Below are 23,643 nucleotides of genomic sequence, written 5' to 3'. Positions count from 1 at the left end.
TTAGGAAAAAAAAAAAAGCACTTTTATTCTAAACTTTTTTGTTTCAGCTTTCAGACCCTAGACCCCCCCCTGCCACTTGCCCCCCCCCCCGCATCCCCCACCACCACTACCACCACCACCAGCCCCCCCACCACCACCAACATTTTCCAGGTGTGGTCCCCCATACTGGAAAGAAGGGACGAACCCAAAAAAGATGAAGAGTGTGTCACAAGAGGGGGATACGGAAGGACACCACCACTCAATGTGACACGTGCCCCGATCATCCGGGCCTCTGCGTTATCGATTGCTTCAGGGAGTATCACACTTCCATGGAGTACTACATTTTTGTAATCCCCAACAGTCAACTAGAGAACATAAAACACTATGGCTCTCAGACTTGAGACAGAGAAACTATTTTATTTTTCCCCAAAAATATTAGTTTTAGTGCAGGCATCCTCAAACTGCGGCCCTCCAGATGTTGTAAAACTATAACTCCCAGCATGCCCAGACAACCTACAGCAATCAGCAGGCAATGGTGGGAATTGTAGTTTTACAACATCTGGAGGGCCGCAGTTTTAGGATGCCCCCCCCCCCCCCCCAGATGAACAGCGTTAAAAAAGAAAAAATAATAAAAAATTCCATTTTTGGACACCTAACATCACAAAAAGTGTAATAGCGTGCAAACAAAATGTCATATGCACCCCCAATTAGTGCCAATAAAACCGCCATATCATCCCGCAAAAAATGAGCCCCTACATTAGATAGTCGCCCAACTAAAAAAATAAAAATTTATGGAGATACTAAAATAATTTTTTTGGGTTCCTGAAATGATAATATAGTGTAAAATCTAAATAAATTCAAAAATGTTGACATATTAGGCATCGCCGCATTCGTAAGAATCTGCCCTATAAAAATAACATTTGACCAAACCCCTCGGATGAACAGCGTTAAAAATATAAAATAAAAACTGTGCCAAAACACCCATTTTTGGGCAAAATTTCCATTTGAATCCTTTTTTTCCAGTAATAAAGCAAGAGTTAACAGCCAAACAAAACTCAATATTTATGGCCCTGATTCTGTAGTTTGCAGAAACACCCCATATGGGGTCGTAAATGGCTATATAGCCGCACGGCAGGGCATAGAACGAAGGGAACGCCATATGGTTTCTGGAAGGCAGATTTTGATGGACAGTTTTTTTTGACACCATGTCCCATTAGAAGCCCCCCCTGATGTAGCCTAGAATAGAAACTCCAAAAAAGTGACCCCATCTAAGAAACTACACCCCTCAAGGTATTCAAAAGTTACTTTACAAACTTTGTTAACCCTTTAGGTGTTCCACAAAACGAAATAGCGAATGTAGAAACAATTTTAGAATTGAAATTGAAATTGAAAATTTTGTTACCTTGCCTCAAAAAAGTGTAATATAGAGCAACCAAAAATCATATTTACCCCTAAAATAGTCCCAAAACAACAACCACCTTATCCCGTAGTTTCCTAGATGGGGTCACTTTTATGGAGTTTCTACTCTAGGGGTGCATCAGGGGGCTTGAAAGGGTACATGGTGTAAATAAACCAGTCCAGCAAAATCTGCCTTCCAAAACCCATATGGCGTTCCCCTTCTTCTATGTCCTGCCGTTTAGCCAAATAGTAGTTTACGACCACATATGGGGTGTTTCTGCAAACTACAGAATTAGGGCAACCCATATTGAGTTTTGTTTGGCTGTTAACCCTTACTTTGTTGCTGGAAAAAATGGGTTAAAATGGAAAATTTTCCAAAAAATAGAAATTCCAAAATGGGTTCTCCATCTGCCATTAACTCTTGTGGAACACCTAAAGGGTTAACAAAGTTTGTAAACCCAGTTTTGAATACCTTGAGGGGTGTACTTTCTTAGATGGAGTCACTTTTTTGCAATTTCTATTCTAGGGGTGCAACAGGGGGCTTCAAATGGGACATGGTATAAACAAAACCAGTCCTGCAAAATCTGCCTTCCAAAACCCATATGGCGTTCCCCTCCTTCTATGTCCGCTCGTTTGGCCAAACAGTAGTTTACGACCACATATGGGGTGTTTCTGCAAACTACAGAATCAGGGCAACCCATTTTGAGTTTTGTTTGGCAGTTAACCTTTGTTTTTTTCCAGGAAAAAATTGATTATATTGGAAAATTTTCCCAAAAAAAAATCAAAATTCTTAAAATTTATGTCCATTTGCCATGAAGTCTTGTGGAAGACCTAAAGGGTTAACAAAGTTTGTAAAAACTGTTTTGAATACCTTGAGGGGTGTAGTTTCTAGAATGGGGTCATTTATGGGGGGTTTCCACTATGTAAGCCCCACAAAGTGACTTCAGACCTGAACTGGTCCTTAAAAAGTGGGTTTTGGAAATGTTCTTAAAGATTTTAAGATTTGCTTCTAAACTTCTAAGCCTTGTAACATCCCCCAAAAATATCATTCCCAAAATGCTACAAACATGAAGTAGACATATGGGGAATGTAAAGTCATCACAATTTTTGGGGGTATTACTATGTATTACAGAAGTAGAGAAACTGAAACTTAGAAATTTGCTAATTTTTTCCAAATATTTGGTAAATATGGTATTTTTTATGCAAAAAAATTTACTTTTTTGACCCAATTTTAGCAGTGTCATGAAGTGCAATATGTGACGAAAAAACAATCTCAGAACGGTCTGGATAAGTCAAAGCGTTTTAAAGTTATCACCACTTAAAGTGACACTGGTCAGATTTGCAAAAAATGGCCTGGTCCTTAAGGTGAAATAGGGCTGTGTCCTTAAGGGGGTTAAAGGGAGTCTGTCACCTCCATATGGCCATATACAGCGCTTACATTGTCCTATAACACACCTTTACATGAAGGTAATGGCACCTTAGTTTTTTTTCTTTAGACTTGCAGAAGCTGGAAAAACTAACTTTGATTCATATGCATTGCGTCATCCTTCGGTCCGGCCGAGATCCCGCCCCTGCGCACTGCCTCGCCGGGGCATGCACACTGTGATGCCCATTGTTGGCACGGCATCACTTTAACCACTGCGCATGCGCCGGAGAAAAACCAGCGGCAATGTGGCGTTTGCCAGTGCATGCACAGTAGGACCGAAGGATGACGCAAGGGAATAGGAGGGCGGGCATAGGCAGAGGCTGCGGCGGGGAAACAATAAAAAAAGGCAGAGCAGCCTGGGCGCCAACACAGTGAACGCCGCCCCTGGGCACTTGCGAGTGCACATTTGCAGATTAATTAAACTTAGTTTTTCCATCTTCTGCAAGTGTAAAGACAAAGGTACCATTACATTCATGTATAGGTGTGCTATAGGACAATGTAAGCGCTGTATATGGCCATATGGTGGTGACAGACTCCCTTTAAACCTCCTGCTTGCGGCATCGTATCCGCCGACTTCCTTCCTACTTACACGATACACTTTATAGGTTTACAAATATACATCCATTACACGTCATTTAAAATACTAAAACATTTAAACACAGTTTGCCACCATGAACTCATCACTGACTTTAAAACCGTCATGTAGTACTTTCAACAGGCAGAACAGTCCTAGAGGATCACTCGGCATTGAGGAAAGGCTATAACATTTGGATCTGAAGTAACCCGAGGGCTAAACTGCGCATTCTCACAGACGTATGTGAGGAAGGATTTCTGTGAGATTGCACATCACATGCAATGACTGACTAACCATAAGTAGAGACTGCGCGGAACTGCTCTTTTTTTCTGTGTTTGTTTTATCCAACTTTATTGAAATACAGAAGCCAAACTTATATGCTGACGCGTTTCAGAGTCCTTAATGTCACGCTGGCATCTGAGATCCTGATTCCTGCTCTTCCAGCTCCACTGCTTAATTAGAATACCTCTGACATTTCAGGCTAGGTTAGAATACTGATAGCTTGGAAAGTTTTAAGAAAAAACTCCCATAAAGACCTCTGGTGGTGTCCTCCATCTTCAGAAATCTTAGGTTATCCTGCAGTCAAGGTACTGGAAAAGGAAGGTATCCAGTAGATACGGTATAATGCCATCCTTAAAGGGGTGTTCAGACTAGGGCTGCAGCTATCGTCTATTTTTGTAATCAAGTATTCTATCGATTAATCCAACAATTAATCGAGTACTCTAATAACAAAAAACTAAATTAAAAGAATGTTTTTCTTTATAAAAACTCATCAGCCCCCCCTCATCTGTGAGCAAAAGGACCTTTAATGACGTCACTGCGCTCATCGCATGATCCATCACCATGGCAAACAAGTGGATTAAAGGGAGTTAAAATATTTTTTATTTTTTTTTAACCCCTCCAGCCCTATTTTACTATGCATTCTGTATTCAGAATGCTATTATTTTCCCTTATAATCATGTTCTACACTACAACTAACCCAAACCTGAACTTCTGTGAAGAAGTTCGGGTCTGGGTACCACAGTCAGTTTTTTATCACGCGCGTGCAAAACACATTGCACCTGCGCAATAAAAACTGAACATCGGAACGCAATTGCGTACCTACTCGCACAGGTTTGCCGCAATGCACCAGGACGCATCCGGACCTAATCCGGACACGCTCGTCTGCAAGGGGCCTTACGTGCACTATGTCCTGACGATGTGTCAGGAGGAAAGTGCGGATCGGGGCCAGAAAATGACCAGGGAGCGGTGAGTAATAGCAAGCGCTTTACTCCCGCTCCGTGGTCACATGACACAAACGAATCCTCGGTGCAACAAAATTTGCATTGAGGATTTTTTTGTGTCGAATTACTCGATTTAATCGAGTAATTGTTTTAGCCCTAGTTCAGACTTACATGAAAATCTCCTAGAAAACAAAATAATATAACATTGGATACTCGCCACTCAGTCCCCCCATTTTCAGCGCTGCCACTCCAGGCGCTGTTCATAGGCTGCAGCAGTGATGTCGTTGTATACACCAGGTGACCGCTGCAGTCAATCACTGGCAGGAACAGGCCCTTTAATACAATATGGTTTTATTCAACCACTGTGTGCAGTGGATTCTACTACACAGACCTGAAGGAAAATGCTGCGAGCTCTGGGTTTCTCACGGGCATGCCTCCCCATAACAGCACCTCGTGAGTTGAGGCATGGTATTGCATGTATATGTTGAACGGTAAATCCACCAAAAACTTAGAGATATTCCAGCAATTAACATCTATCTAGGGGACAAATGCCAACGTTCGAATGCTGGGACCCCATGATCACTAGAAAGAGAGAATTCCTGACCCCATTGTAATCTGTATCAGAGTGCATGGAGCTGTGGACGAGCAAGAAGACTGCTGCTTCACACAAGTCTATGGCAGCAACGTGGGTCTCCATGATGGTCGGACCCCTACCATTGTAACTTTATATCACTATGTTAGGTCCTAGACCAACTCTGGGTTTAAGGATCCAAACTCACAGCATCATACAGATCTACAATGTGTAATTTCGCTGTTACTGTGTAGCTATTATGGAGGGGGTCCAAGCCCGACTAAGCTCCGCTCCAGAACACAGACTCCGCGCTTCTCACCTGCTCTTCCACACCCAGGTCTCAGTGAGTCAGACCCACCAATGCGATCCTACTCAAATGGCCCAGCCACCGAGTTCAGCTTGTTCATCCACATGCTGTAGCCTGCTTCTTGTCGGCAATGCCTCTCTTTCTGGAATGCTTGTGCACACTTCTATAGGACCAGCGCACACACCTAAATCTTCTTCAGCAAATGGCTGGCTACCTTGGGAAGGTGCCGAAGCAATAGGTTCTAGTCCGCTAGTGTCCTGCAAAGGTGTGCTCTTTATATGCTCACCTGCCCATGTACAGACTTTTGTCTATTTCTTAGATTTGACAATATGCTACCCGACTTGAGCTCTGTCTGATCTCTGAACTGATCCTGAGCTGCCTGCCCTCACCTCGGACTGTTTATCGGATTACATGAACTCTGCCTGCCCTGAATTCAGACTGTTTATCGAATTGGATGAACTCTGCCTGCCCTGCCCTTGGACTGTTTATCGGATTGCATGAACTCTGCCTGCCCTGCCCTTGGACTGTTTATCGGATTGCATGAACTCTGCCTGCCCTGAATTCAGACTGTTTTTTTTTGAATTGGATGAACTATGGTTGCCCTAACCTCAGACTGTTTATTGGACTGCATGAACTCTGTCTGCCCTGACCTCCGCCTGTCCATGACTATGGTTTTCCTGATCCCTCAGTGCTCCCCCCCCCCTGTAGGTCAGTAGTCACTTGAACGGAAACTACTCCAAGACGTAGAAGACTTGTGCTTCCATTGCAGCGGAGGACAGATCCCTGTATAGGGGTAAAAGGGCAAAGACCAGGGGGCCACTTGGATAATGCCCTAAAGGTAGGCTAAAGTAACATCACTGATCCACATTTGCGTTGCGACAATACCGCGCAGCGTTTATGCCACATGTGAATGTACCTTAAAGAAGATATCTCCCTCAGTGAATCAGCAGAACTACCTAAAGCCATAGAGCTGCTAATGTTAACGTTCAGGTCTATATAACAGGTCATTATTCTGTTTTTCTACTTTCAAACCATCCAGCTACTCAGGAAAATCACTTCCAATGATTCAGCCCGAGAAGTAAATTTCATCAAAAATCCAGAATCAGCACATTTCCACATGTCAAATCTCTGCTTCTTATTTGCTATTCCTCACAAGGTCCAGTGATCTTCCAGAACTCAGAAGGAACATTCTGTCAGATTAAAGCTTCCAGCAAAGATGTTCAGCTGTCACCGATGTCTGGGAATAATCTAAGATTCACCAGGCATTTCATTTTCTACATCTCTGCACAGACCATATCAAATTACAGGCTATGTCCAACTACAGTTGTTGCGATAACAAATTTTTTATTCGGTTTCGATACCATAAAAAAGTATTGCGATACTCGATACCACACGGAAAAATAAACCAAAAAAGCCACGTGCATTCCGCATTTTAAAAAAAATGGCGAATCGCACAGATTTTATTTATTTTTTCTGTTCTGTTCACCGTATAGATTTTTTTTATATTTTAATAGTTTGGACTTTTCTGACGTGGCGATATGTAAAATGTTTCTTATTTATACATTTTATATGTGAAATTGGGAAAGGGGGTGATTCATACTTAATATTTTGGTGGGGGTTTTTTTTCCTTTTTTTATTTAATAACTATTTCCCCCCTTAGGGGCCAGAACCTGGGATTTTTTTCATCCCTTGTCCTATTACTTACACTGCTGGGGCTCTGATCAGAAGCTGCCACTGCCACCAATGAGGGGGAGGGGAGAGGACCCTGTGGCGTGGGGGTGGGGGGGTAGCACCCCTTAATACAGGAGGCGGGTACTGGCTGCAAATCTGCGGCAGTTAATCCCTCAGGTGACGCACCTGAGGGGTTAACTGCCGCTAATCGCAGCTCCCTGTCAGGGGCAGGGTGTCGGCAATGCGATTCTGCTACTGGCACCCGCCTCCTGTATTATGTGTTAAAGACGTGGGTCCAGAATTTAAGTATTAGTCTACACAGAGCTGCGCCCAGCGATGTCAAAGCACTTACTATTATTCCTGGGCGCCGCTCCGTTCGCCCGCTGTGCCCCATTACTGTCTCCTCTCCTGCTCCATATGCTAATTACTATCGGAGTATCCCAGTTTAATCGCTGGGGCTCCGATCGGTAACCATGGCAACCAGGACGCTACTGCTGTCCCGGTTGCCATGGTTACTTAGCAATTTGTAGAACCATTATACTTACCTGCGAGCTGCGATCTCTGCGTCCGGCCGGGAGCTCCTCCTACTGGTAAGTGACAGGTCATGTCACTTACCAGTAGGAGGAGCTCCCGGCCGGACGTCACTTACCAGTAGGAGGAGCTCCCGGCCGGACGCAGACATCGCAGCTCGCAGGTAAGTATAATGGATGGTTCTACAAATTGCTAAGTAACCATGGCAACCGGGACTGCAGTAGCGTCCTGGTTGCCATGGTTACCGATCGGAGCCCCAGCGATTAAACTGGGACTCCGATCGGTACACTCCGCTGCCACCAATGATAGGGGGGAGATTTTAATTAGGAGGGGGAGGGAGGGGAGAAGGCCCACTGGCCACCAACGAGTTAACTACAGGGGAGGGAGGGGGGCCGGCCGCACTGGCCACCAATGAGTTAACTACAGGGGAGGGGGGGTCCCACTGGCCACCAATGAGTTAACTACAGGGGAGGGAGGGGGGGGCCGGCCACACTGGCCACCAATGTGTTAACTACAGGGGGGGGGCGGGGGGGCTGCCCCCTGCTGCCTAGCAGCACCTGCCAGGCAGCAGGGGGCAGTCATGTACACAGTTCTTTTAGTATATTCTAACCTGAAGCGTCCCCATCACCATGGGAACGCCTCTGTGTTAGAATATACTGTCGGATTTGAGTTTCACGATGTAACTCAAATCCGACGGTATATTCTAACATAGAGGCGTTCCCATGGTGATGGGGACGCTTCAAGTTAAAACATACCATCAGATTGGAAAAAACTCAGATCCGATGGTAGATTAACTCCTGACTTTACATTGAAAGTCAATGGGGGACGGATCCGTTTGAAATTGCACCATATTGTGTCAACGTCAAATGGATCCGTCCCCATTGACTTGCATTGTAATTCAGGACGGATCCGTTTGGCTCCGCACGGCCAGGCGGGCACCAAAACGACTTTTTTTTCATGTCCGTGGATCCTCCAAAAATCAAGGAAGACCCACGGACGAAAAAACGGTCACGGATTACAGAAAAACGGGACCCGTTTTTGCGGACCGCAAAAAATACGTTCGTGTGCAGGAGGCCTTATTGTTAGAATAGAAGCCATTACAAAATGGCGATGGTAACCAGATGTTTACATTAGTTCACATTCCAAAGTAGGGCCCAGTGCGCAGATGCTGGTGTATTATCTCCTCTCTCTTATCTCTTCTTCCTTTTTGACCAATGAAACAATGTTTAAGCCTCAGTGAGGACTGCCCTCTTCTGAAGATGTATATACGCTTACCCCATGTAATAAAAGTTAGAGACTGCATTGACCATCTATGTGTCAGCGTCTAGTCTCTCAGCCACGCGTGGATATTAACCCCTGGGGGGGTACATTGATTTGGAACACCAGAGTGTATCTAAAATGCCCTAATTTAGGGCTGCATTAACACAGGAGAAGAGACAGTAATGGGGCACAGCAGGCGAACGGATGTGTAGGAAAAGTCCTATCATTGGTGGCGCAGTGCACCCGCCCCTCCTCCGCCTCTCTCTCCTCATTGGTGGCAGCGGCAGCACAGGGGGGAGGGAAAGACTGCTTCCTTGTCCCCTGTGCTGTTGAGGGAACATGAGCGCGCTGACAGCAGCGCACTCATGTTCAGAGATACTAGACTGCGCAGCAGCACAGCCCAGTATTGAAAAAATTGAAATCCCGGGTACGATACCGGGACAAAAGTATCGATTGGGTATCGAAATTTCGATACCCTCAACAACACTTATCCTGTAAAGATCCTGAGTTACATCCTGTATTATACTCCAGAGCTGTACTCACTATTCTGCTGGTGGAGTCACTGGGTATATACAGTGCTTATTGTCTATTTACTGATCCTAATTTACAGCCAGTGTTTTATTGCAGAGCTGAACTCACTATTCTGCTGGTTTTCATTGAAAACAGCCAAAAATGATGTCAGGCAGACTAACAACTTCGTTAAAGAGGACCTTTCATGGGTCCAGACATTATAAAATAAGTGACACTTGAGGTAGCAGGGCTCCAGACTAAAAAAAATATCAAGGAGCCATTGGCTCCTAACCTGAAAAATTTAGGAGCCAAATTGAAATTTTTAGTCGTCAAATTTAAAATACATATAATTACGGTATAATAAAAAAAAAAAAAAGACATGTCTTACCTAGGGTGGTCACGATACCAGAATTTTGACTCTATTTCGATACCATAACAAAGTATTGCGATACTCGCTACCACGTGAAAAAAAATAAAACGCCAAAAAAGCCGCGTGCATTCCACATTTTATGGAACGTCTGGACGATAATAGAACAGTCCGATCCTAATTTTTGTTGGAACAAGGGGACTAAAAAATTGCAAATTGCACGTTTTGGATTTTTTTTTTCTGTTATGGCGTTCACCGCATAGGAGATATTTTTAAATATTTTAATAGTTCGCACTTTTTTGGGTGTGGCGATATGTAATATTTATTTATTGTTTATATATTTTATATGTAAAATTAGTAAAGGGGGCGATTTATACTTAATATTTTGGTTGGTGTTTTTTTTTTTTTTTTACTTTTTATTTCATAACCATTTCCCCCCTTAGGGGCAAGAACCTGGGATCTTTTAATCCCTGGTCCTATTCACCCTGATAGAGCTCTATTACGGTGAATAGGACCTCACACTGTCCCTGCTGCTCTGTGCATAGTACACACAGCAGGAGGGAGCCGACTATGGCAGCCAGGGCTTCAGCAGCGTCCTGGCTGCCATGGTAACCGATCGGAGCCCCGCAATACACTGCTGGAGCTCCGATCAGAACTGCCACTGCCACCAATTAGGAGCGGAGGGGACCCTGTGGCCACTGCCACTAATGACTATAAAAGTTATAATACTGGGGGGGGGGGCGGTGCACTGCGCCACCAATGAATACAGTTGATGCCTGAATACAAACGCAGGCTGCGGGTGCCGGCCATATCCCAGCCTCTATGACTGCGCGCTGCGATCCGCCGCTATTAACCCCTCAGGTGCCGCACCTCACGGGTTAATAGCGGCAGATCACAGCATGCAGTCATAGAGGCTGGGTGCCAGGTATGGGATATGGCCGGCACCCGCAGCCTGCGTTTGTATTCAGGCATCAACTATATTCATTGGTGGCGCAGTGGCCCACGTCAGTTCAACTCTTGTGTGACAGGCAGAGCAGTGGAGGGTCTAGGCGCAAATGGCGACAAGACTACAAAGTCTTGACGCCATTTTGCAATTTTAAGTCACAGTGGCGACCATTTTGGTCGCCATCTGGAGCCCTGGGTAGGGCATCAAACAGGGATCTAATAGAGCTTACTATTATTCCTGGGCTCCGTTCACCCGCTCTGGCTCCCGTTAATTCTCGCGCCTGGTATGCTAATTACTAGTATCAGTGCAATGAGGAGGATACGCCAGGGTTTCTCTGTAGTCGTCTCCTTCTCCCTGGCTGTATCGCTGTCCAATCGCAGCGCAAAACGTCATAGCCAGGGAGAAAAATACGGAGAAGGATACGGCCACAGAGAAAGACTCAGTCTCCTCCTCATTGCACTGATACTAGTAATTAGCATACCAGGCGCGAGAATTAACGGGGGCCACAGCGGGTGAATGGAGCGGCGCCCAGGAATAATAGTAAGCTCTATTAGATCCCTGTTTGATGCCCTACCTAAAGTGCCACTTATTTTATGAAAGTCTGGACCCATAAAAGGTCCTCTTTAAAGTCACATAATACAGTGGGACAGTTAGTTTTCCTCAAGAGACTGTTGTAAAGTATATGGGGGCAGAAATTACAATACACATTATACAGTGTTTTTACGGGGTGAATACAATAAAAAATATATGACCCGTGCAAAGGCCATTGTACAGGGAGGGGAGGAGCTGAGCTGTGCATTGTACAGGGAGGGGAAGCAGATGAGCTGTGCATTGTACAGGGAGGGGAAGCAGATGAGCTGTGCCCATCAACTACGGTTAATAGTGGCTCCTGTGTTATTTATATATTGTATTGTACATTGTATTACACTGTATTGTACAGTGACAATAAAGGCATCTTATCTTATCTTATCTTACCTGTCCTTATAATCCACATCAGGAAGTGTCAGCCTATGACGAGGCTCAGTGGTCAGTATTAAAATTGCTACATTTCAGGATTTTTAATGTACCTAGTGACAATCTGACTGCTTACTTCCTTAAAAGGGTTGTGTGTCTTTAAAAATATTCTCAGCTTCTGTATATTTACAGAGCAGAATGCATAATGTGGTTTACATTTTGTGGACACCCAAGCTGATCTCCCAGTAAAGACACCAGGAGAATGTTACAGATAATTGCTCATTAGCGCTCATAAAAATCCCCAAATGAAAGGACGTCAAAGAGATAATTCTACCGCCGAAGAAAATACAATGTAATTAATACAGGAAGGCGAGGACAGCAAAGCCAGGTAGGAAAGTACACATGGGCTCATGAACATGGATGTAAACACTTAGGCGTGTACATAGACACATATCATAATCACATACTCATTAAGTCAAAGACCTTCATATGAAAAAACATTTTTTTAAAGGGGAGCATATATACAACTTAAATGGATCGTGTCATCTGGGTCATGCTGCCAAACTACAGGTACAATGAGCGGAGACGAGCCCCGGGCCAGGGAGGGGGAGACGAGCCCCGGGCCAGGGAGGGGGAGACGAGCCCCGGGCCAGGGAGGGGGAGACGAGCCCCGGGCCAGGGAGGGGGAGACGAGCCCCGGGCCAGGGAGGGGGAGACGAGCCCCGGGCCAGGGAGGGGGAGACGAGCCCCGGGCCAGGGAGGGGGAGACGAGCCCCGGGCCAGGGAGGGGGAGACGAGCCCCGGGCCAGGGAGGGGGAGACGAGCCCCGGGCCAGGGAGGGGGAGACGAGCCCCGGGCCAGGGAGGGGGAGACGAGCCCCGGGCCAGGGAGGGGGAGACGAGCCCCGGGCCAGGGAGGGGGAGGCAGTGGCGGCCGTGCGGGATCAGGAGCGATGCGGATGACGGGGAGCGAGGTAAGTATAAGGCCTCCTGCACAAGACAGTGTTTTTTAACGTCCCGCAAAACGGGGTTCCGTTGGTCCGTGACCGTTTTTTCGTCCGTGGGTCTTCCTTGATTTTTGGAGGATCCACGGACATGAAAAAAAAGTCGTTTTGGTGTCCGCCTGGCCGTGCGGAGCCAAACGGATCCGTCCTGAATTACAATGCAAGTCAATAGGGACGGATCCGTTTGACGTTGACACAATATGGTGCAATTTCAAACGGATCCGTCCCCCATTGACTTTCAATGTAAAGTCAGGAGTTAATATACCATAGGATCGGAGTTTTCTCCAATCCGATGGTATATTTTAACTTGAAGCGTACCCATCACCATGGGAACGCCTCTATGTTAGAATATACCATCGGATTTGAGTTACATCGTGAAACTCAGATCCGACAGTATAGTCTAACACAGAGGTGTTCCCATAGTGATGGGGACGCTTCAAGTTAGAATATACTAAGAACTGTGTACATGACTGCCCCCTGCTGCCTGGCAGCACCCGATCTCTTACAGGGGGCTGTGATCCGCACAATTAACCCCTCAGGTGCCGCACCTGAGGGGGGTTAATCGTGCGTATCATAGTCCCCTGTAAGAGATCAGGGGCTGCCAGGCAGCAGGGGGCAGACCCCCCTCGGCCCCCCCTCCCTCTATTGTATTAATTTCATTGGTGGCCAGTGTGCGGCCCTTCCCTCCCTCTATTGTATTATTTTCATTGGGGGCCAGTGTGCGGCCCTTCCCCCCGGCCCCCCCTCCATTGTATTATTTTCATTGGTGGCCAGTGTGCGGCCCTTCCCCCCGGCCCCCCCTCCCTTGTATTATTTTCATTGGTGGCCAGTGTGCGGCCCTTCCCCCCGGCCCCCCCTCCCTACCTCTATTGTATTATTTTCATTGGTGGCACAGTGTGCGGCCTCCCCTCTCCCCGCCCCCCGATCATTGGTGGCAGCGGAGAGTTCCATAGAGCAATATTAGAAGCATCATACTTACCTGCTGCGCTGTCTGTGACCGGCCGGGAGCTCCTCCTACTGGTAAGTGACAGGTCTGTGCGGCGCATTACTTAATGATCTGTCACTTACCAGTAGGAGGAGCTCCCGGCCGGTCACAGACAGCGCAGCAGGTAAGTATGATGCTTCTAATATTGCTCTATGGAACTCTCCGCTGCTACCAATGATCAGAGGGGGGGGGGAGAGGGGAGGCCGCACACTGTGCCACCAATGAAAATAATACAATAGAGGGAGGGAGGGGGGGCCGGGGGGAAGGGCCGCACACTGGCCACCAATGAAAATAATACAATAGAGCAGGAGTGGGGAACCTCCGGCCCGAGGGCCGTATGCGGCCCACGGTATCATTTCATGTGGCCCCCAGCCCCCTGCCAGAACATAATGTGAAAATGCTTATGACCCCTTCCATTATGGAAGCGGTCATTAGCATACGGGAGGCACAGGAAGGTGAGAACAGCACTGCACTGGCTGTCCTCACCTTCCCTGGTCTTCTTTCAGCCCCACACTGTGTCCTGACACATCCAGCGTCAGGACGCAGTGCACGTAGACGTGCACTATGACCTGACGCTGTGCGGTGTGAGGTGACAATATAGTGTGGCAGGAAGAAGAACAGGGAGGGTAAGTGAATCTGCCAAGAGGCAGCGCCGTCCGGAGCTGGAGAGGTAAGTTTATTTGTTTATCTTAAATACAGTATCTGATCTGATGTCTGATTGGGGCTGATCTGAGGCTAAAGGAGGGTGGGGAGGGTCTGATGGGGGTCTGATCTGAGGCTTGGGAGGGTCTGATCTGAGGCTGGGGGTGTCTGATCTGAGGCTGGGGTTTGATAGGGGTCTGATCTGAGACTAGGGGGGCTGATCTGAGGCTGGGGAGGGTCTGATGGGGGCTGATCTGAGGCTAGGGAGGGTATTATGAAGGTCTGATCTGAGGCTGGGGGGTCTTATAGGGGCTGATCTGACCCTGGGGGGTCTGATGGGGGCTGATCTGAGGCTGGGCGTCTGATCCGGGTCTGGTCTGAGGCTGGGGGTCTGATGGGAGTCTGATCTGAAGCTAGGAAGGGTCTGATTGGGGTCTAATCTGAGGCTGATGTAGGCCTGGGGGGTCTGATAGGAGGCTGATTTCAGGCTGATGGAGGTGGGGGCAGATATTTTGCTGAGAAAGGGACAAAGGCAGGGACAGTTGCGAAGAAAGAGGCAGGGAGAGTGAAAGCTGGGTGAACCCCTCTCTGGACCCCCTGGGTTTAGCTTCCTGCCATTAATGTCAAATAAGTAACATTCTGAACTTAAAAATTAGACTGCTATGTGTGGTCAATATGGCGCCTGTATTGTATGTAATATACTGTATATATATAGTGCAGGCGCTATTTTGTGCTGCAAAAATACAGCCCTCTAGATTATTTTAATTGAAGTGCAATTTCTGTAACTTATCCCTAAGTCAATTATATGTTTGACCAAATACAGCAGTAAAAAATTTTTCAGTGATGTACACAGTTCGTAGTATATTCTAACTAGAAGCATCCCCATCACTATGGGAACGCCTCTGTGTTAGAATATACTGTCGGATATGAGTTTTCACGAAGTGAAAACTCAGCTCTGAAAAAGCTTTTATGCAGACGGATCTTCGGATCCGTCTGTATGAAAGTAACCTACGGCCACGGATCACAGACACGGATGCCAATCTTGTGTGCATCCGTGTTCTTTCACGGACCCATTGACTTGAATGGGTCCGTGAACCGTTGTCCGTCAAAAAAATAGGACAGGTCATATTTTTTGGACGGACAGGAAACACGGATCACGAATGCGGCTGCAAAACGGTGCATTTTCCGATTTTTCCACGGACCCATTGAAAGTCACGGAAAAAAAAAAACGGAAAACGGCACAACGGTCGTGTGCAGGAGGCCTAAGGGTCATGTTTTATAGCTTGGATAACCCATTTAAAGAACTATTTGTTCTATTTTCTTATTATTTATTCCCTATGTATATTTGCATGTTTTTTGTTATCTTTTCCCCCCATATTTTTACTATTTTTATCCAACATACCGTCCCCCAAGTATAATTATTTTTCATTTTTTATTTATACCTAATTTATATTATGATTCATTTTTATATTGCCTTCATTTTTATTCTATTTTTATTCCTATTAATATTAAAGAAACATTAGTTCTAATTGTTCTATTGTTTCCCTTTTTTGTTATATTTTTACCATTCTATCCCCGTTATTATTTTGAAATTCGCACCATTTTTTACGACACTTTTTTTAATCTCTTCCCCACCTATTGAACATGGTTGCTCCATCCGTTGCACATTAGCACAACGCTTTTGTTCTTTCCGCCATTTCCATAGTGAGATCCATTCATCCCCTTCAGACGCTGTAAAACATCTGCGCGGTTACCGGCGGCCCCGGACGCCACATTCTCATTACATGAAGCAGAAATCAGCGTTTTTACTTTCTCATTAAAACATCGAAATGCTGAATTAGAAGTAAAAATAATTGGGGAAAAAAGGAAGAAATTTCATTAAGGAGCTTTCGTGCAAACTTTAATTTCTTCCTTTGGAGATAAGACTGTGGGATTTTTTTTTTCAGGTTCAGAAATTCTCTTGACTGAAGAGTTCAAAAGAAAAATACTCGCCGCCTGCAAAACTAAACTCCAATAAGTACAAATTAAATTGGCACAAAAAAAATGTAATAAAAGTTGTGCGCAAAGAAATTGTGAAGCATCGGTTTGTATCTAGTTTAAAGGGATAGTCCGCCTCCTGCTTAAAGGGATAGGTCATCGATATCAGTGGGGGTCCGACGCCCACCTTCCCAGCTCAGTGATGTCACGCACATCATTCACATGGCCTATGTAAAGCTCAGTCCCATTCAAGTAAATGGGCCTGGGCTGCAATACCATGGACAGCCACTATACAATGTATGGCGCTGTGCTTGGAATGCTGTGAGGAGGCATTTGAGCAGCATGCTTGGTTTAATGGGGTTGATCCTGCTGACAGGTGCTCTAGAAATGAATGATATAAATAAGCAGGAGATAACGGTTCCCTCCCGCTGGTTGTCAGTCTGCAGGATTTTCTGCATGATCCAGGTACAGTCTTGTAGAAATCCAGCAGAGAACAGAGGAGATAATCTGCTGATCGATTCCACTTAGAGCTGGGAAACATCTGTGGAGGCAGGGCTTAAAGAAAGGGGGTGGAGCCTTTGGATTAGTGCAAAGAAGGGAGGCTCCTGCTGCAACTGTCTTAAAGCCTGGAAGGGGGGGGGGGGGTCATGGCCAATCTCCTGTGACACAGAGATTATAGTCTTCAAGTGTATTCCTGAGAAGAGCGCCCCCCATAGTGACCGACAGGCTGCTGTGTATGCGGGAACACTGCTGAGAGAGGGGGGGGAAGCGAGCGCCCTGCTTATCAATTTTGTGCCATTTTTGGCTTGTACTACGCTCCTCTTACATAAGGCGGCATAATCTAATGACGGATCCACTGTAAGGTTAGCTTGTCAGGTCCCCTTACACTGACGGCATAGTACAGTGACAGACACGATGCTTTCGGCGGGTTGTCACTCATGAAGTAGTATTTAAGCACTCACAGGCTGGCAGTTCAGAGGATGTGTCCTTTCTGCTGCAGCTCTCTTCCTGTAACTGTTAAAGCTAGATATGGCCATTGACAGTAAAAGGGGTTGTCTCATCATAGACAATGGGGGCATATCGTTAGGATATGCCCCCATTGTCTTGTCCCACCGCTGGGACCTGCACCTATATCGGTAACAGAGCCCTGCAAGGTGGTGGCTGGAAGACTATGGTCCTGCCACCACCAAGCCAGCTCCCCATAGAAATGAATGGGAGCGTACCGCGCATGACTGGCCACCGCTCCCATTCACTTCTATTGGCTCAACTGAAATATTTTCGCCGGACCCATAGAAAATGAATGGACGGCAGCTGTGCATGCGCAGGGAGCCCTCCTTCACTTTTTGGGCTCCGTTCTCTATATAGGTGTGGGTCCCAGCGGTGGGACCCACACCTATAAGACAATGGGGGCATATCCTAGCGATATGACCCCATTGTCTATGAAGAGACAACCCCTTTATAGGTTATGTACACCTTTTAAGGGCACTTTTTTTATATTATTATTATTATTGCATTGTACTCATTTTGAGCTAAAAATAATTTTTTAAATTGGTCTTTATTAAAAATATGGCTTCCTTATTTTCTTTACAGAAACGAGATGTCCTAGTAGCACCCTTTGGATTTTCTCTCTTTTCTGTCAGACCAGGAGCTGACAGGCTCCTTATCTCTGCTCTCTGACCTTATAAACACTCATTATAGCTCAGTCCTTATCTTACTGATGTGAATGTGGCTTAAATAAGTGTTTATGATGTCTTAGTAGTGTAAGAAGGCACAAGGAATCATCGTGGATGATAGGTACGTGTCACGGAGGTTCCTGGCCTTGGTGGCGTGAGAGACGGTTTTTGTGTCAGCAGCAGTTGCTGTTTGACACCTTAATACTTAGTACGGCTGTAAAGCTGATCCGGGACAGCTCTTACTGGGAATAGTCAAAGTGCTGGGTGGGTGGCTACTCCCCATGTTCTAGGCCGGGTTTGGCCAGGCCTAAAAACCAGCCAGCACTGCCAGATGAGGGGGATTACCTCAGTCTGACAGTGGAGCTCAGGGGGTGTGTGTGCTGGGATCTGAGGCTTGTGCCAAGCTGGAGGGCCGAGACCTGTCTGTAAGGGAAACGGGCCCCTTAAAAGCCTGCTATGGACTGCTGGAGGCAGAACTGCCAACAAGGTGATTTTTTGCTATGTGAACTTTCCATTGTGTGTGAACTAACACCAAGACTGCAAAGTGACGTTTTGTTTTTGCTTTATGTGTGAATAAACACAGAATTTTGATTTAAGAACTTGTATTCTGCCTCTGTACTGCATCCGCACACCCTGTCTACCAGAGCGAATCCTCACAATTGGTGGAGGATGCGGGCAAGAGCAGTGAGGCTGGCGTGATTGCCGATATTTTTGGTTTGCATCTTTCCAGGCACGGTTGCATGTCGTACATTAAACCAGCTGTTCTACAACCAGTGCCCCACAACAAAATGGAGGCTTTTGTGAAGGCCCTCCTGGAGGCTAATCTGCAGCAGCGACAAACCTGCACCAACTTGAGGCTAATAAGCAGCAGCAGGAGACTAACCAGTTGCTGCTACAACATGTGATGGCTTTGCAGACAGCAATAGCAACCCCAAATGTGTCCACGATGCCCAGAAAGCAGTCCGTGCCGCGATTCCTAAGATGACCCCCGCAGACGACATCGAAACCTACCTGGCGGTGTACGAGAAAGTGGCCATCAGGGAAAAGCTACCAAGTGACCAGTGGGCTGAGGTAGTCGCTCCATTCCTGGCATCCGATTCCCAGCGGGTGTATTTCGACTTGCCGGACGATCAAGCGGCCGACTACCAAAAATTAAAGGGTGAGATTTTGGCAAGACTGGGGGTGAATGTGTTGGTCCGGGCCCAGCGGGTACATCAGTGGGGGTTTAAGCCGGCTGAGCCTGCGAGGACCCAGTATTATGATTTATTCCACCTCTTGCAAAAATGGCTACAGCCTGATGTGCTGAGTCCCATGGCTATGCTGGATAGACTATTGGCTGATATGTTCTGGAGGGCTTTGCCACCTCCTCTCCAGCAATAGATCGGCCAGGTGTCTCCTGGCAATGGACCTGGTAGAGTGCTACGGAGCTACTAAGAATCTTACGGGGGGTTCTTTTGGGAGGGGGCAGTCAAACCCCATAAATCTCCATCCCAGACCCGGCGGCTTGTAACAACCGAACCCGCCCGGGACGTACCCCCTATGAACCTAGCTCCGATAGTCTGCTGGCGGTGTCAGGAGCCTGGCCATGTAAGAGCTGACTGTCCACATCATACTAATACTAATTATGGCTACCGTCAGTCGTTATATGCCAGGAAGCTTTGTGCAGCAGGTACACCAGAAACTCTAAACCACTTGTGCCGGGTGGAAGTGGGAGACACTCCAGCAGAGGCTCTGCTGGACTCCGAGAGTATTGTGTCCCTAGTAAGGGCTCCCCTGGTACGGTCCACGGAGTATACTGGCCGGAAAGTCTGGGTCATGTGCTTCCATGGAGACTTAAAAGACTATCCCACCGCCCTGGTGTCTTTAACCACAGGGGCCGGCTGGTGGACTCACGAAGTGGCAGTTCCCACAAATTTACACTATGAACTTATAATAGGGAGAGACTTCCCGGCACTGAGGCCTGCTACGAAAGTGACTGATACCAATGAGACAGGGGCAACCCCAGCAGAGTGGCCTGGCTCCAGGGGGAGGCCAGAACCCTGGAAACCTGAGGCCGAATGGCCAGCGGTAGGGGTGACTGCCACTTCGATGGAAAAGGGGGGGCAACCCCACAAAATGTAATGGTGGGAGATGTAGAGGACTTGCCGCCGGGGCCTGAGCTGGCCGACCTTAATGTCTCTGGGGATAATTTTGGTACTGCACAACACAGAGACCCAACCCTATCCCGAGCTTGGGGAAATGCATTAATAGTAGATGGTGAACCACAACAACCAGGGGCGAATCGCGATGGACTTCGTAGGCCCAGTACCGAAGTCCGGTAGAGAACACCAACACATCCTGGTCGTCCTAGGTTATGCCACTCGGTACCCGAAGGCGGTGCCACTGCGACATACGTCGGCTAAACTGATAGCTAAGGAGCTAATGGAAATGTTCTCCTGAGTAGGACTACCTAAAGAGGTTCTGACTGACCAGGGGACCCCTTTTATGTCTAAGGTCATGAGGGAGCTGCATATCAAACAGTTGCGGGCATCCGTTTACCATCCGCAAACAGACGGTCTGGTTGAAAGGTTTAATAAAACATTAAAAACCATGTTAACCCCTTAAGGACTCAGCCCTATTTCACCTTAAGGACTTGGCCATTTTTTGCAAATCTGACCAGTGTCACTTTATGTGTGAATAACTTTAAAACGCTTTTACTTATCCAGGCCGTTCTGAGATTGTTTTTTCGTCACATATTGTACTTCAGGACACTGGTAAAATGGAGTAAAAAAAAATCTTTTTTATTTATAAAAAAATACCAAATTTACTAAAAATTTAGAAAAATTAGCAAATTTCCAAGTTTCAATTTCTCTACTACTATAATACATAGTAATACCTCCAAAAATAGTTATTACTTTACATTCCCCATATGTCTACTTCATGTTTGGATCATTTTGGGAATGACATTTTATTTTTTGGGGACGTTACAAGGCTTAGAAGTTTAGAAGCAAATCTTGAAATTTTTCAGAAAATTTCCAAAACCCACTTTTTAAAGGACCAGTTCAGGTCTGAAGTCACTTTGTGAGGCTTACATAATTGAAACCACCCAAAAATGACCCCATTTTGGAAACTACACCCCTCAAGGTATTCAAAACTGATTTTACAAACTTTGTTAACCCTTTAGGTGTTCCACAAGAGTTATTGGCAAATGGAGATGAAATTTCAGAATTTCAATTTCTTGCAAATTTTCAATTTTAGTCCATTAACAAAGCAAGGGTTAACAGCCAAACAAAACTCAATATTTATTGCCCTGATTCTGTAGTTTATAGAAACACCCCATATGTGGTTGTAAACTGCTGTACGGGCACACGGCAAAAGGAAAGGTGCGCCGTTTGGTTTTTGGAAGGCAGATTTTGCTGGATTGGTTTTTAGACAGCATGTCCCATTTGAAGCCCCCTGATGCACCCCTAGAGCAGAAACTCCAAAAAAGTGGCCCCATTTTGGAAACTACGGGATAAGGTGGCAGTTTTGTTGGTACTATTTTAGGGTACATATGATTTTTGGTTTCTCTATATTACACTTTTTGTGAGGCAAAGTAACAAAAAATAGAAATTCTGAAATTTCATCTCCATTTGCCATTTACTCTTGTGGAACACTTTTTGTAAAGGCCAATTGAAAAAATATTTTTTTGCCAAAAATGAGCAACATGCAATCATAAAAAAAATAATTGCCTGGGAAGGTGTACATAGCCTTTAAAAATTTAAACTGAGCACGTGTGACCACCTCAGTGAGGTAGGAGGAGAAACAAGGAAAAGAACAAACAGCAGGTGGCGCTATACAGGTACATTTTATTGAATAACTTTGCGGCTATACTATAAAATGCAGATCGGACCCGGACCAAAAATACAGTTGCGTGCATGAGACCTAACAGTCTAATAATCTGGAGTCCTCAGGACCAACAAACTGCAGGAGTATCGGACATGCAGAACTACGGCTCCGAGAGTCAAGGTAATAAAGGCGGCAGAAACGCGTCGCTGTTTAGTCCCTGTATTACAAATGCCACACGTGGACCTCTCGCGAACTTAGATCACCAGGGGACTCAATAAAGATGGCGCCTGTAGAATAGTGATCAGTGTGATCCAGCGTATGTACAATGGAAGGGGCTGCAGGGGGCCGCCAGAGCGGGGGGGTTCAGGGGGCCGCCAGACCGTGGGGCTGCCAGACGGAGGGGCTGCAGGGGGCCGCCAGACCGGGGGGGCTGCCAGACGGAGGGGCTGCAGGGGGCCGCCAGACCGGGGGGCCGCCAGACGGAGGGGCTGCAGGGGGCCGCCAGACGGGGGGCTGCAGGGGGCCGCCAGACCGGGGGGCTGCCAGACGGAGGGGCTGCAGGGGGCCGCCAGACGGGGGGCCGCCAGACGGAGGGGCTGCAGGGGGCCGCCAGACCGGGGGGCTGCAGGGGGCCGCCAGACGGGGGGGCTGCAGGGGGCCGCCAGACCGGGGGGCTGCAGGGGGCCGCCAGACCGGGGGGCTGCAGGGGGCCGCCAGACCGGGGGGCTGCAGGGGGCCGCCAGACCGGGGGGCTGCCAGACGGAGGGGCTGCAGGGGGCCGCCAGACCGGGGGGCTGCAGGGGGCCGCCAGACCGGGGGGCTGCAGGGGGCCGCCAGACCGGGGGGCTGCAGGGGGCCGCCAGACCGGGGGGCTGCAGGGGGCCGCCAGACCGGGGGGCTGTGGAGCTGTCATACTGCAGCACTGGTATAGACAGCTGTGACAGCAGGCTGGAGTGACAGATCATGGACGGGTACATTAGAAAGCAGAGGTAAGTGGCCGGCATAAGACGAGTACTGCAGTACACCAGAGCTTGTACCGGGATGCCAGCGAGCAGTGACCGGGCGGCTCTCCGGTCTCCCTACCTATGTCCTCCCCTCGCTGGAAGTCGCCGGTTTCTGTCTTCATCTTTCCGCCTCTGGAAACTCCGCCACATCCCCCGAATCCAATCGCCAATCCTACTAGACAACACTGCGCAGCCGCCCACTCCTTACCACGCCCATCACCACGTGGGTGCTCACAACAACCACGCCCCCTATCCCCACTTACCTGTCATAGTAAAGTAGCGGGAACGTAGCTCCGCCCACCTGTGGCATCATTAGGCTCCCACGTGGTTGTGTGTCCGTCAGGAAGGCGGACTTCAGCGGTGACGTCACCGAATCACGTGACTCATTCTGGCACTATTTATTGATTCCCTGGCGGTTTCCTGTCACCCAGTGCCTGAAAGTTTTACCTCAGAGATCATTAGGAAGCGTCACAAAAGGGGAAACTACTGAGAGGAAGAAGCCTTACAGGATATGTCCATGAAAACAGACAAATTGTTACTTTCTGTGGGGCAAAAAAGACCTTAACCCTTTCGGCCCTCCAACAATTTTCAGTTTTGGTGTTTTCATTTTTAACTCCCTGCTTTCCCGGAGCCATAACTTTTTTATTTTTCTGATCACTTAGCCATATGGGGGCTTGTTGTTTGCAGGACAATTTGTACTTTCTAATGCCGCCATATACTGTCGCATACAATGTAGTGGGAAGATGGAAAAATTCAAAATAGGGTGGAATTAGAAAAAAAAAATGCAATTCCTCCACAGCTTTATGGGTTTTGTTTTTACAGTTACTTTCATTCT

At 47.1% G+C, this 23,643-nt stretch overlaps 1 protein-coding gene across 2 annotated transcripts in view; it reads right to left on the bottom strand.

Moving 5' to 3' along the window:
* The window catches only part of SLC36A4 (solute carrier family 36 member 4), a 260,721-nt gene extending 237,723 nt beyond the window's left edge, over positions 1-22,998 (bottom strand). Inside the window, exon 1 of one of the 2 annotated variants that reach the window (XM_040426349.1) lies at positions 22,888-22,998. In XM_040426349.1, coding sequence (XP_040282283.1) covers positions 22,888-22,930 — 43 coding nt within the window. In that variant the 5' untranslated portion in view covers positions 22,931-22,998. The remainder of the gene's footprint in view (positions 1-22,887) is intronic. The other variant, XM_040426350.1, reaches the window with a different exon arrangement.
* Positions 22,999-23,643: the final 645 nt, after the last annotated feature.

The sequence above is a fragment of the Bufo bufo genome, chromosome 3, assembly GCF_905171765.1.
Source record: "Bufo bufo chromosome 3, aBufBuf1.1, whole genome shotgun sequence".
Taxonomy (NCBI): domain Eukaryota; kingdom Metazoa; phylum Chordata; class Amphibia; order Anura; family Bufonidae; genus Bufo; species Bufo bufo.
The sequence above is the reverse complement of the archived record's forward strand: the minus strand, read 5'-3'. Positions and strand labels throughout refer to the sequence as shown.